The following is a 14,719-nucleotide window of genomic DNA, read 5'->3' as shown; positions in this document are numbered from 1 at the left end:
AACAAAATAACCATTCAGGATAGAAACCCCCACTCAAATCCCTAAAAAAATACCACCAGATAGACTTAATGGTTCAAAATAAAATCTAAGACACAAATGCAGGCAGATGTTTTGGCAATACTTTTTCAACCATTGCCTACCACTCTTAATCAATTACCTTTAAAAATGACCAGCAGATAGCCATGGTCAATAATAAAATCTATGACAAAATCCTCCAGAGTCTGTTTGTTGTCTATATGTCTGTTTATTTCACAGGTATCTTTATATTAATGATACACAGGCACAGCTCCATATTTTCCTCCTCCTCTTCCGTAGCCAAACACCGAGCATAAAGCAAATAATTTAAAAGAGCGTTAACATTAAAGCTTTTAAAGTGCACCGCTTGCTTGGGCGGTGTAAAGAAAATAGCAGCACGGAAAGGAGGTGAGAAATTAAAAAGGAAATCATATTTACAATCACGAATGCACATAGTTGCATAGTCTGTACAAGGGAAAACATTATTACAAATTGTACACGTCACAGTTCTCAATGGCAAAAAAGAAGCCTGTAAATACTCTTGTGTTCAATAGTCTAGTCGAAAAGAGAATCGTGGTTTCATGGTAGGTTACACATAGGCAATACATATACCTATACAACGACCAGAGGGAAGGGACATTTTGAAATATCCAATACAGGCCTATCATTGCTTCCAAATTGTGTTGTAACATTTAATATTCAACAAATAATATACTTGTGAAATGCACAAGTAAATACACAGAATTAAAATTCGTGGTAAATACATGGAAATTCATATGAACTACGGCATATCAATGATTATGATATCACCTGTAGGCCTATATCTGAAATAGAAAGTATTCTGTGCACGAAGGCTACAGGAAAATGGCGGCTTATTACGCATACATAGAGAAACCCCATATGTTGGAAATAGAAATAACCTCATCATAACATTTAGTTGCTCAACATGGCTGCTGATCTGGGCTCCGTTTTGTAACTTGAACTTTGTTTATTACTGGTGATAAGAATTCACTGAGAAAAGAGTGTCATTGACCTTTGACTATAATCATTAGGCCTATGCTTTAACACTCCTCACATGCTCACAATAGAGGGTTTCCAGAAAAATATTGCAAACGATCTCTGCTTAATTTCTTTTCTTTCATTCTTCGATTCTGAAACCAGATTTTAACCTGTCGGTCGGTGAGGTTCAGCATCCGGGAAAGCTGCAGCCGTTTCTCTTTATTGATGTAAACATTAAAGAAGAACTCCCGCTCCAATTCTCGAATCTGAAATTTGGAGTATGGACATCTCTTCTTCCTCGTGCGAGGAGTACCTGGGGTGATCAAACAGGAAGGACATGATCAGCGAAAGTTGCAAGGAATAGTTTGTCATTCACGCACGGATATTCACACGAAGTTAAAGTAGCCTAGCTAACACGTATTAACATCAACATAAAGTACGTAGGCTCTTTCTGTGAAAACACTATATTCAGGTATTTCTAGAAGCATTAATTTAATGGTACCAATTCTGTCAACATCCAACACTGCACGTAATAGATCAAATCAATCAGCCATAAAGACTGTTAAATTATCCCACGCACTCAAAGTGCAAAGAATATCAACTTACAGCCTCTAAGTATGTGTTTATTTCTTACGAATATACAATAACAAAATGTATACGTCTGCAGTTTGCGGGGCATTCCCACGGAATTCAACTATACATTTGCACACTCCTTCATGGTTGTTTGAAATGCACATGTTTATATTAGATATTAATCCTCTTGTAAAGCTAAAATGGCTCTCAAAATGGCAATACATCATAGTTCTGGTTAAAATCTCATGAAAAAGACGAAGTACAACGACATAAAACATCTCTACAGTTATGCTCTGATTGTGCAACATGAGGCTACACACACACACAAACAGATGTGTGTGTGTGTGTGATGTGTGTGTGTGTGTGTGTGTGTGTGTGTGTGTTTGCGTGCGTGTAAATCACTGCAAATTCAGACATAGATATCTCAGGTCTAACCGAATGGAAAGGGGTTCTCAGTTCATACTGACCACAATGTACGCATACCCTAATTCATAACTAAATGCAATACACATAGATGTAGCATTGATGCTAACACAAATTTAGCTATATAGACTGCTTTTGGACAGAATGTGTTTTCATACTCAGTGTTGGGGAAGCTACTTTGAAAATATAGTTTACCAAGCTATCAACTACTTCACACTGGAAGAACTTAAGATACACTAAAACTACCCTTAAGATACATATAGTTAACTTAACTGAAGTAACTTTGAAAAAGTAGTTCACTTCATGCAAACTACTTCGTGAAAAAGTATCATACCTTAATCTGACTACAAATGACAAGAACAGGTCACTCTGAAGTTAGACGTTAACATAATGTGTAATTTAGCTTATTTAACCCCAAAACTATGTTTCAAGGGAAAATCGGGTAGGTGGTCTGATGCCGAAAAAGAAAGAAAATTCTTGCCTACTTCACTCATCATTTATTTTAGCCAAAACAGTAGTGTGTAGTTCCTGTTGTTAGCTACACCGCTACATGGTAAAACAGTAATAAACTACTGAAAACACTACCAAGACTTTCATTTATTTCAACGACCAAGCTACAGCAAATTTGAATGAAATGACTAGTTGAACTAACCTACATGTAGTTCACTACTCCCCAACACTGTTCATACTGCCCTACAGAGCTCGAACTGCAGACACAAGCATGGTCCAGATATGGACACAAACACATAACCGAGTCTCTACGACTGATTTCATTTGTCTCCAGATACATATAAATAGCCTAGATGGATACTTATGGAACCTGTCATATGGTCAATAGCTGAATGAACAATACTAGTTTGCCTCCAAGTGTACAGGGCTAATAATCTCCCAGCATCTTTTAGTAGGGTTAGTTTGCATGCAAGCTGCTAAAAGAAAATTAACAAGATACCAAAAGCAATGTTCTGCCCAATTGGTTTTTACTCACGACAGAGCAAGGAGAAAATCCCTTAAAAAGCCCAACGCAAGTTCATGATCAAAGTTAGCATTTGTCACAATAGCGCGCTCTTAAAATTTCACGGACTCTAAGATAGAAGCGCCTGTGTATAACATGCTTTTTTTTCAAAGCACTTTCCCATCGTAAAAAGTATTCTCGTTGTAAGAAAGAGCTTTGTAGGTTATAATAAAATCCTTTGAATGCTTATTAAACTCCACATAAAATCTGACCGACAAAACACTCGGCTAGTCCCTTAACCTTTCCCCATTTACAGCTTCGGTACCTACTCGAGTGGCTGTTCTTGCTGGCACTGCCGTCCTTCGTGGCTGAAGAAGTACACGAGCCCGAATGTGTATGTTCCTCCTCATCCTCTGGGTCCTTGTCCTGGTCTGGGGCGCCCAGTAGAGCCGCTGGCTGCTGGGACTCTGTTTCCAGTTTACTAGCCTCGCTCTTATGTAAACAATTCTCTGCTGACTGATTGTCCGCGCCGCAGTATGCGGTCTCAAAAAAGCGGTCGAAACCTTGAGGGAGGACGTGGTTTTTCCCCACGCCGGGGTAGAACCCTGTGGAGGAATGGTTGGAGCTGGGATGGTGGTGGTGGTGGTGACTGTACACACTCTCGTTGGTTTTCATAAGCATTTCTGTCATGGTGGATGACGGAAGACAGTCCCTGTGCACCAGATCCTCTCCAGAGTAGCATGATGCATAATTGCTTCTATGGTGCCATTTACTAGAAGGGTCCAATCCATAGGAAACTTCCCGTACCGGCTGCACTTGAGGCAGATTTGAGGAATATGGGTAGGTTATCTGCCGCGACGAGGCCTGTGGAAGAAACGTAGAGACGGCGGAAAATTCGGGGACGTAGTAGGTGCAGTTCGGGAGGTAGATGTTTGAGGCGCAGCCCGTTCTGTCCCCAAACTCGGATGTCCGGTCTTTGCGCGTCTGGGAGCAGAAGTTTCCCAGATTCACCGAGTTAAACATCTTTCCCCCGTACTCCGTACTATAGATAGATGTTTTGGATTCGAACTGCAGAAGGGGAAAATTTAGGAAGGCAAGATGACGCGCAATCCGTCTAAGTCGCCAAAGACACGTGATCGAAAGTAGATATTGTCATATATCAATTTGGAACACTTGGATGTGTAGTAGTTCACTTAGCTAAGATCTAGGAGGTTCAAACGATTCATTTAAACACCACAGGAGCACTAAGAAAACCAGTAACATAATCCTGTTTGTTGGCTTAGGCTATGGCAATTATAAAGATAAGCTTGAGTATGAGGCTATTTATGTATGAGTGGGCTAGGGTAGCATAGTTTAGCATGTGATATAGCAGATTAAATTTGATTTTGAATTCTACAGGTAAGACCTTACTATTATTATGACTATTATGATTATTATTACTACTAGTACCATAGCATAGTATACTACATGTTGTATATTGTACAATAGCATATAGCCTACTGGCAGACAGCAGAATTGACTCTCACACATTGTAATGTATGACTAAACACTACCAACAGAGTGTACCGAGATCACCGCGAAGTTAAAACAAACCCATGCTTTACAATGAGACCAAGACTCCAACACCACACTGGAAGCGCCCCTGTTTTGAAAAGTGTGTTTTCACACATAGCCTAGCAGGCTTTATGCGATTATAGGTAAATATCTATCGTGAATCTATGACTAACCTCTCTGAAACTGCTCCTCACCAAGGCAATGATTGTGACTGTTTCTGATTGATATAGATTTTGTCTTGCTTAAGATATTGCAGTTTTGAAACGTGGGGTATTTTTCATCTAAACCACTTTTATAGCCTATATTTACATTTTTAACAGCCACTAACAGACTAACATTTCCCTATAAGGAAAAAAACATTAAAACTCACTGTTCAAAATAAACATTTTGAATACGCATTTGTCTACATTCACGTGTTTGAGGGACATTTTTCTATTGAAGTTTTTCCCCCGATGGTATTTTATTTAATCAAGACATGGCCTTGATGGAAGCCTATATCTTTATTGTTGTCTCAAAATAAATGTGAACTAAACGGGAATAAAACAAGCATTCACAACATACCATTTAGGGTACCTTAGTTCGACAAAATCACACATTTCCTTCATTCATTTCCTTTCTCTTGGATCATGTTAGAGCTGGAGGAGAATAGCCGAGAAACTCAAGACCAAGGTTCCAGACTGAACGTGGAGGAGAGAAGAGCACAAGTGAAATGTAACCTTGGTCGACGACGGCTGTCAAAACAGCTGTAATCCACCAACCGCAGAGTGTAAAATATTAAATAATCTTAACTTTGAATTGCAGAAATGAACAGTGTTTTAGAAAATGATAGTCTACTCGAGAGGTGACCTAGCTATATTTAAGCTAAAAGTCTACAGGAGGCCATTTCTTTTTTTTTGAATTAGGCTTGAGGACCTATTTCTGCTTAGGCCCTACAGTCTCACTGGGCAAATGAATCGATTTGTCATGGAATACTTTCACTCTGACAGCTGTTGAGAAATAAGAAATCCTTTACTGTATGTATATCTTTAGGACTACATCGTGTAACTTCTGTACATAGATGCCCGATTAAATATGAATTGTTTTCCGGAGAGAAAACAAATGTCGTTATTGATTCGTTTTAATAGTGCTCTCAGACAGGACATACATTGGTTATTACCTTCAAAATATACATGACGCCTTGAATCTCCATCACAAACTCGGCTAGGCCATGTGATCAAGTAGAGGGATGTATGGTATTTAAATCCTGTAATTGCATTTATTCAAACAATACTTCCGTGTGCGATTTCTCTTATGTGGGAAACTTTCACAGTTGTTGAATCACGTGAACCGTACTGGCCAATCATCAATACAAAGAAAAACTATGATCGTTGTATTGATTATGATAAATATCAGTAACTTCCTCTGTTCCAAAAGATGTTTTCTGAAGGGTAATCTGTATGCAAATTATATAATTGCATAGCCCAAACCCTATTGTTTCAATAGTTTAAACGTTTAAGATTATGAGAGTATGTAATCATGTAGGCGCATTTTGGTAGTCGCCTTAAAGCACATTATAGAAAACCTCACATCACGTCTGCTGCTCCATTTAAACCATCAGAAAGAATACTATATAATAAGTAGGCCCAGGTATTTTGGAGAGAGGTATGTGGCAGTGGCATTGACATATATTTGTTTACAGACCCCTTTCAGAAGATAAAAGGTTGAAGTACACGATGCCTGCATCCAAGTACAAAGAAAGCAGACAGCTGCCTAGACACAGCACTTGAATTTGACCACTAAAATCCTCTACGTGCCTAACCATAAAACGCCCAATGGCTGTAAGAAAAAGCTAAATCCCTTTGTTCTATAGAACACAATAAAGTGAGAGGGAGAGTAAGGAGTTAAAAATGAGTGAACACTAATAACTTCTACCCTACACATATGAAGTAGTCTAACCATGCAGTCATACTGTCGTTTTGGATTCTATATGAAAACACAAAATGGACAATTCCACGTCACACCACAAGGGACGGCTAAAATAAGTTGAAAGCATTTTCGAAAATAGCTTATGTTGGACAAATGTTACTTAGCTACCATTAGTTAGTCTGGCTATTTAGCCTAGAGCGCAGTGAGTCAATTCCCTCTCGTTCGGGCTTGTAGCGTCTAATATTATAGCCTAATAGAACATGGTGAAAGTTTGGATCCTATAATGACATTCAAAGACTTTGCATACCATATTGGGAAAGCATTGGAATATCATGACGCATGACCATAAACTATATGGATATAATTCAGGCCCTGACAGAAGTATATTGCATTATATAGGCCTATTTAATTATTCAGGTTTAGACAATCCATAAACGCACACAAAGAAGCGATAGCTCGACTCTCAAATGCATAGGCCTAAAGCTACCATCCAGTTTTAGGAAGGCTTAGTATTCATATTCTGCAAGGAATTCTATATCTTGGATAATTAATATCACAAATCATGATTGGATTATAATAGCGCTTTTTGCTCAAGGCACTTTGCATTATTTAGGAGAAGCGCGCCTCAAGAACTGATAGAATACGTTTAATTGGGAACTTCATACATTCCAAAAAGTAAACTAGTCGAAAACATAATAATAAACCATTCATATTGACAGGTTGCAGAAAATGTACTGTCGTTGTGCTGTTGAGTCATTTCAATAAAGAGTTCTAAAATGGCGCTAATTCTCCAAAGCCAATAACAACATTTACTGTAAACGAAGCCTCCACGCAGAATAATTGATTATTAGTCCCTTTGTGGAATTCATTATCGTCAATAGCAAGACAACAACAAAGTGCATAGTAGCCTTCATGTACTAGCCTTCATGTGGTCCATAACATTGTCAGATATTCTCCAGCTCAGAGAACACTATAACAACATCGTTTTCTGCATGCGCTCTAATTAATATGCACAATGATTTTGAGAAGGATAATCAAGCTAGGCCTTAACCGAAAGGCCCAATCGCTGAAACTGGGATTTACCTATATACCAGTCGTGTACAATTTCAAACAGAGATACCAACACATTGTCTGTGGTATTACATAAATGGCATGCCCACAACACTTCCGTTTTAAAATCTGGACACAAGCTAGTAAGGAAAATGAACACCGTGCGTAATCCTCCTTCGAATACCTAAAACGATGAATGTCTTACGGGACTGAAGCTCTAAGGCCATCATTCGGGGGATAAGGTTTACCATGTGTTTATTCTTCTTGGATTTCAGTTAAAGTAATGGATTTTAGTCTGTAATATTCCACCCACAGTAGGACCCTGGAAGTGGATGACTTGTGCGCCATTTCTCGAAATAAGAACCCACTGGGCACAGACGTTAATTCAACTTCTATTTCATGTTGAGTCGACGTAATTTCAATGAAATGACGTGGAAACAACGTTGATTGAACCAGTGTGTGCCCAGTGGGAAGGGTTTCCTTCACTAATATTTTGGACTAACTAAAGTCCCTGACGAATATGTCTACCACACGCAGCGAGTAGGATCATAAAATGTACGAAAATACAGGCAGAAGCTTCAACTTAGTAGCCACACATGGCTTTTGGAGTCCTGAGAATTTCCGGATAGAAGGTGTTGTAAATATCTGCCATTCTCTGGTTAAACATCACTGTTCGTGAGCACAAGCTTTTACGACTGCGTCAGGAATATATGCAATGTATTTCTACCTCGCACCATTATTACAACGGTAGCCTAAATGTTTTTTAGAACACAAATAACTATCTGGACAAAAATAAACACTAAAGCAGTACATGGGAATAAGTTGCATGTGTACTCACAAGTCGTCGGCTATTCTGTATATAGCCTATGATCGATAGCATGTCTATTGTGTGGTCTGGTTCATAGTCTAAACGTATTATGGACTATTCATATTCCTTAGCTTTTGGGGAACAGATAATGCTGTAAATAATTTAATCATCCACATTTTTGCTTCTGTGCTCCAGACACAGACCTTGTCTCGTCACCACCACGCACCAAAACGGAAGGAAAAGACAGTTCTCCTGTTGAGAGTCGCACGGCCGGTCCGGCGCGCCTCATATTAAAGCGGTCTGAACCAGGCTAAATGTGGGAAGCGTGTGTAATCATGTTACTGTCCCCCAATGGCCTAGATACATTTAATTGGATGTACGTCGGGCTGTTAAACGTGGTTCTATGAGCTGCGAAGAGTTTCAAGCACAACAAGAAAGCCCTTATTTTTACTGAGGTCTCAGTGAATACACCTAGCTTGAAAGCATTTGCACTGGGAACCAGTAGGTTACAAGATCAGATGATATAAACGCGCTAAAAGGGCTCTCCAGAGTCTATTTGTGGACTATAGGAGCACAAAGGTTGACAAACCATTATAGGCCGTTGATTAGTCCTCTCATCACAAAGATATACATTCAAGTTAAAGGAACTCCAGTGTTTGGCCATTTAAATAGCTTTGTATTATTTTGTGGACAATAATTTGGTGTGTTTTACAATAGTTTTTTACAGTAATGATCAATGAAATATTGTCATCAATTCTGTGAAAGTGTCAAATTATTTCACACATATTGTCAATTTATTTGATGGTTATCTTCATCCATATTTCTCCAGTGATGTGTTGAAGTAGAAACAAACGTCTGCTCCTCTGAGGAATGTATTATCATAGGCTATGGTAAATATTATTGACTGGTCAAATCCTTTTTATTGCATGGCGGCAAAGTGTAGTGGGCATCCTAAAAACAAAACCAGCTAGTGTTTGGACTGCTTATGAACATTAATAAAAATGCACACAAAAAAGAATCAATAATTGCAGGCCTGAATAACTTCACTTTTTTAAACAGTTATTGAACCTCCCTCTATTATGTTGCACCTACATAAAAAAACAACTTTCCTTACCACAATTTGTTTTGCATATGAGTCTGGATTTTGTCGGCTGTTAAATGTTTTTTTTTTTTAAATTTTAATTAGAATGTTTTTTAAAGTCAATCCTTTTCAGAAGTTCTAAATACATAAATCACACTAAAATACATATTTTGACTTTTTTTTGTAGGGTATATTATCAACTACAAGTATGCTTTCATTGCGAAAAGAAGAATATCTTATTACATAAATCGTAAAGATAAATATATTGCACAGGTGCGTCACAGTTCACCAAATAACCGTGTCTATATGAAGTTACATTTAAGTGTGAAATGGCATACATTAGAGCAAAACAAAAGTAAATAGGTTCATTTCTGCAGGTCTAATCTATACTAAAACAATCCAAATGTAACTATTTCATGTAGCCAATGTAGCCTGCTTACCCAAATTCAGTTATTGCTATAATTCTATTTTACGTAGCCCTACTACTTTATTTTGTTTATTTGCTGTGATATTTGTTACTATTGTTTCAAACGATGAGTTAGCAAAGCATACCCCTGTTATTGTGTGTGTCAATAAATATGGATTCCTACCTAATTGCTGTGTGGGTTTCCCTGTCTGCGTTTTTTAGTTCACCTTTGAAGTCGGGGCGGCAGGTAGCCTAGTTGTTAGAGCGTTGGGCCAGTAACTGAAAGGTTGCTAGATCGAATCCCCGAGCTGACCCTGAACAAGGCAGATAACCCTCTGTACTGCGGTGGGCCGTCGTTGTAAATAAGAATTTGTTCTTAACTGACTTGCGTAGTTAAATAAAGCTAAAAAAAAAGTCAACACGTCATTTCCCATGCAGTGACATATTAGATACAATGGCAAAGATACAACGTTTCAAAAGGTCTTAATGTTGCGGTACAATTAGGCATGACAAATGATTGAAATGAACGAGGCCGCGGCTGTGTCGATCAGTGAGCCTAGCAGGTCTATACACCCTCATCCAAGTCCCGCTTTATTCTAGGAAACAACTGACGTTGTACACTGAGCACTGAAAAACGCACATGCATTACTCGATATAAGCTTGAAGGACTAATGTGCATGCATATTAAAGAGGCCTAGCTGGTAAAATGTAGCCTATTACTAAAATTAGGATTATTTCGTAAAGTAGGTCTACACAGGATTTTCACTAAAGTAGAGTAGTGTTCTATTTCAATACCACAACGTTTCAAATAGAAGTCTGTATTTACTAGTCAGAAATCAATCAGAGTCAATTTTCCCGTTGCACAGCTATTAGTCTTACAGCGCAGTTCAAAGTAAGCAAATTATCCATGGTGTTCAATGCATTTTACCAATGGCAAGTTAAACAAAATACAAAGGAAACTAGTGAGACGTTTGTTTTTGTTGTGCTCCCAGTCGGAGACAATTCACCGATTTTTATTGCACCCAGTCAGTCAGTGTGTTGGTCAGTCAGCCAGTCAGTCAGCCAGTCAGTCAGTCAGTCAGCCAGTCAGCCAGTCAGTCAGTCAGTCAGTCAGTCAGTCAGTTAGTCAGTCAGTGTGTTGGTCAGTCAGTCAGCCAGTCAGTCAGTCAGTGTGTTGGTCAGTCAGCCAGTCAGTCAGTCAGTGTGTCGGTCAGTCAGTCAGTCAGTCAGTCAGTCAGTCAGTCAGTCAGTCAGTCAGTCAGTCAGCCAGTCAGTCAGTCAGTCAGTCAGTCAGTCAGTCAGTCAGTGTGTTGGTACACCAGGGATCCATATAAGGTACTAACTTGACCTTCAGTTTGTGCTCTGTTCCCGCCCACACGTATCAGTTAAAGGAGTGGTGGTGAGGAGAACCTATAGAAAACACTCCTCACAACCTTGGACAGGCCCGGAAATAGATTGTCACGCAGGCGTAATGTTAAACAAATAGGAAATATAAGCTGAGGAGCTTTGGAAGATCAAAATCCAGTTTTGATTGAACAGGGTAACCCTTGGAAAAACCATGATACTTATCATGCTACAGAAGCTGACAAAAATAATCCGCTAACAAATTCAGAAATTAACTGCAAATACACAGTTCACGTTTAGTTCGGTTTGTCTGGACTAAAGGATTTAGATAAGAATTAAAGGTATCCAATAAATGCTTGTAAAAACGAATGGGGGGGACTCTGGTACAAAGGTCCTCCTCTAAATTGTTATTTCGTTACAAGTATTTATATTAATGCCACTATTGTTATTATATAATTATTATTGGTATTATTAGGCCATAATTATTATTATGACATTATTATTAGGCTAATTATAAAGATAATGCTGGACGATGCTGTCTGATTTTCTTCAACACACACACACACACACACACTCACTCTCTCACACACACACACACACACACACACACACACACACACACACACACACACACACACACACACACACACACACACACACACACACACACACACACACACACACACAGAGAGAGAGAAGACAGGCTATTTGCACACTGCCCACAAAATGAGGTGGAAACTGAGCTGCACTTCCTAAACTCCTGCCCAATGACCAGACACATATTTCCCCCAGATTACACAGAGCCACAAATAATTCGAAAACAAATACAATTTTGATAAACTCCCATATCTATTGGGTGAAACACCAATCACAACAGCAATATTTGTATATATGCACATAATATGACATTTGAAATGTCTTTATTATTTTCGAACTTTTGTAAGAGTAGTGTTTACAGTAAATGTTTTATTGTTTATTATCTATTTCTCTTGTTTTGGCAATGTGAACATATGTTTCCCATGCCAATAAAGCCCTTAAATTGAATGAATTGAATTGAGAGAGAGCGAGAGAGAGAGAGAGAGAGAGAGAGAGCGAGAGAGAGAAAGAGAGATAGTGGCCGTGCTGGGGCGCCTGCTAGGCCACGTGGCTATCTGTGAAGTTCTCTGTGAAGGGCATGCACGTACCGCTTACTGACCTCTGTGACCGGGCGCGAAGGGAGACAAGCCACCATAAACAGATTTAGCCAGTCTCAAAGTCAAAAGTGCGATCGGTGTGCATGCAGACCACATATAACCTCGTATCTGCATTCTACGGAAGAACGAAGAACATCGTCTCAGAGATTGGTTCTTCAATGACATTACCATCATATTTTGTAGGCTAAATTTGAGTCAAGTGTGCCTCTTTTTCATTGCTGGATACAATGGCCGATGCGTAAAAGCACGTTTAACACTAGAAGTAGCATTACGCAATTTACTGGGCCTATAACCTGTTCCAAGTCGAATATGTGTTTTCGAAGTGGGAAAAAAACACGGGGAGAAAATGAAAACCTGATGTGATTGATTGCTTATATGAACTCATTTTCTAAGATGCAAATACTTTTTGAAATATAGCCCATATCCAGACAATATGTAGGCTATATATTGCATAACATACAAAATACTTGTATTATTATGATTAAAAAAAAATAGTATGAGGTACTAGGCTAATATTCGTAGTACAATATACTCTTTAATTTAACACATCAAAGGCGTTCGACATTGAAACCGCGAGAATATTCTCTGTGTAAAACCACACTGCAAACCGAATATTTTCATCGTCTAATACCAGGTTTCAGAGTTTAAATTTGCATGCATTCACTTCTATTAAGTACGGTATAATCTAACATGTTAGACTATTATAGACTATTATGTGCAACCTAAAATCAGGACCACAATATTGTTTTGCCTTGTGCGTAAAATTCACACATTTTCCACCATGCCTTCTCCCTAATGTCTCAGGTAGAATACAGCTGAACTTCAATTTTTCTCGATTAAATATTATTAAACGGATGCATCACTAAATACTTATTATTCAGATGATTGCTAGTTGTGTATAGTAGGCTAGTACCCAAAACACGTTCTCTCTCTTTTCTCATTTGTTGACTTTATCTATAAGCAAATCCATAGGCTGCTGCTAGAAACTAACGTATGGTAAAAGCATTAGGGTGCAATGCATCTCTCCGTTGATGACTCAATGCACCTCTCAATATCCTGACTGTAGAAACTGTGAACACAGGTTAGTTAAAATGGCAAAATCACAGTAAGAATATTGCAGAAGAAATAAAGGAAGCTGAAAGGACGGACTTGTAACTGTGGCAACGTATCACCTCAATGTTCGCAATGTGATGATGGATCAACATTTGCAGCCTTCTAAATTCTCAATAAACTCATGTCTATTTTGAAGATATTGGTGAGATATACTAAGTTCAACACAGTATAGTCAGCCAGTTTATAGTAGGATAGAAAGATATAGTTCAACACTGTATAGTAGGATAGGAAGATATAGTTCAACACTGTATAGTAGGATAGGAAGATATAGTTCAACACTGTATAGTAGGATAGGAAGATATAGTTCAACACTGTATAGTAGGATAGGAAGATATAGCTCAACACTGTATAGTAGGATAGGAAGATATAGTTCAACACTGTATAGTAGGATAGGAAGATATAGTTCAACACTGTATAGTAGGATAGGAAGATATAGTTCAACACTGTATAGTAGGATAGGAAGATATAGCTCAACACTGTATAGTAGGATAGGAAGATATAGTTCAACACTGTATAGTAGGATAGGAAGATATAGTTCAACACTGTATAGTAGGATAGGAAGATATAGTTCAACACTGTATAGTAGGATAGGAAGATATAGTTCAACACTGTATAGTAGGATAGGAAGATATAGTTCAACACTGTATAGTAGGCTAGTGAGTATATAGTTCAATACACACTCTTAGAAAAAAAGTTTCTGGATAGACCAAAAAGTGTTTTGTGTTTTCTTCATAGATGTCACCCCTTAAGTTTATATTTAGAACCGAAAGTGGTCAATATAGAACCCCTTAGTGGTGCCATATATGAAGCAACCAATCGAACGTTTGTTGGTTCTTTCCAGAGCCTTTTTTTCGTAGAGTGCAGTATAGAAGGCTAGTAAGCTATATTCAACACGGTATGGTAGGCTAGTAAGCTATATTCAACACGGTATGGTAGGCTAGTAAGCTATATTCAACACGGTATGGTAGGCTAGTAAGCTATATTCAACACGGTATGGTAGGCTAGTAAGCTATATTCAACACGGTATGGTAGGCTAGTAAACTATATTCAACACAGTATGGTAGGCTAGTAAGCTATATTCAACACGGTATGGTAGGCTAGTAAGCTATATTCAACACGGTATGGTAGGCTAGTAAGCTATATTCAACACAGTATGGTAGGCTAGTAAGCTATATTCAACACGGTATGGTAGGCTAGTAAGCTATATTCAACACGGTATGGTAGGCTAGTAAGCTATATTCAACACGGTATGGTAGGCTAGTAAGCTATATTCAACACGGTATGGTAGGCTAGTAAGCTATAT

The 14,719-nt window shown here is 38.5% G+C and overlaps 1 protein-coding gene and 1 long non-coding RNA gene across 2 annotated transcripts; one reads left to right on the top strand and one right to left on the bottom strand.

The window, feature by feature from the left end:
- Positions 1–224: 224 nt before the first annotated feature.
- On the bottom strand, positions 225–4,100 carry LOC115165527 (homeobox protein Hox-C11a). The gene is made up of 2 exons (XM_029718713.1): positions 3,292–4,100; positions 225–1,327 (listed from the first exon to the last, which is right to left on the bottom strand). The coding sequence occupies exons 1-2, from the start codon at positions 3,983–3,985 to the stop codon at positions 1,095–1,097; spliced, it is 927 nt and encodes a 308-aa protein (XP_029574573.1). The 5' UTR covers positions 3,986–4,100; the 3' UTR covers positions 225–1,094.
- Positions 4,101–4,419: 319 nt separating this feature from the next.
- On the top strand, positions 4,420–9,297 carry LOC115165537 (uncharacterized). The gene is made up of 2 exons (XR_003870193.1): positions 4,420–4,659; positions 5,150–9,297. It is a non-coding gene; the product is annotated as an uncharacterized LOC115165537 (long non-coding RNA).
- The last annotated feature ends 5,422 nt before the right edge of the window (positions 9,298–14,719 follow it).

The sequence above is a fragment of the Salmo trutta genome, chromosome 28, assembly GCF_901001165.1.
Source record: "Salmo trutta chromosome 28, fSalTru1.1, whole genome shotgun sequence".
In the NCBI taxonomy this organism is placed as follows: domain Eukaryota; kingdom Metazoa; phylum Chordata; class Actinopteri; order Salmoniformes; family Salmonidae; genus Salmo; species Salmo trutta.
This window is presented reverse-complemented; position numbering and strand designations above follow the sequence as displayed.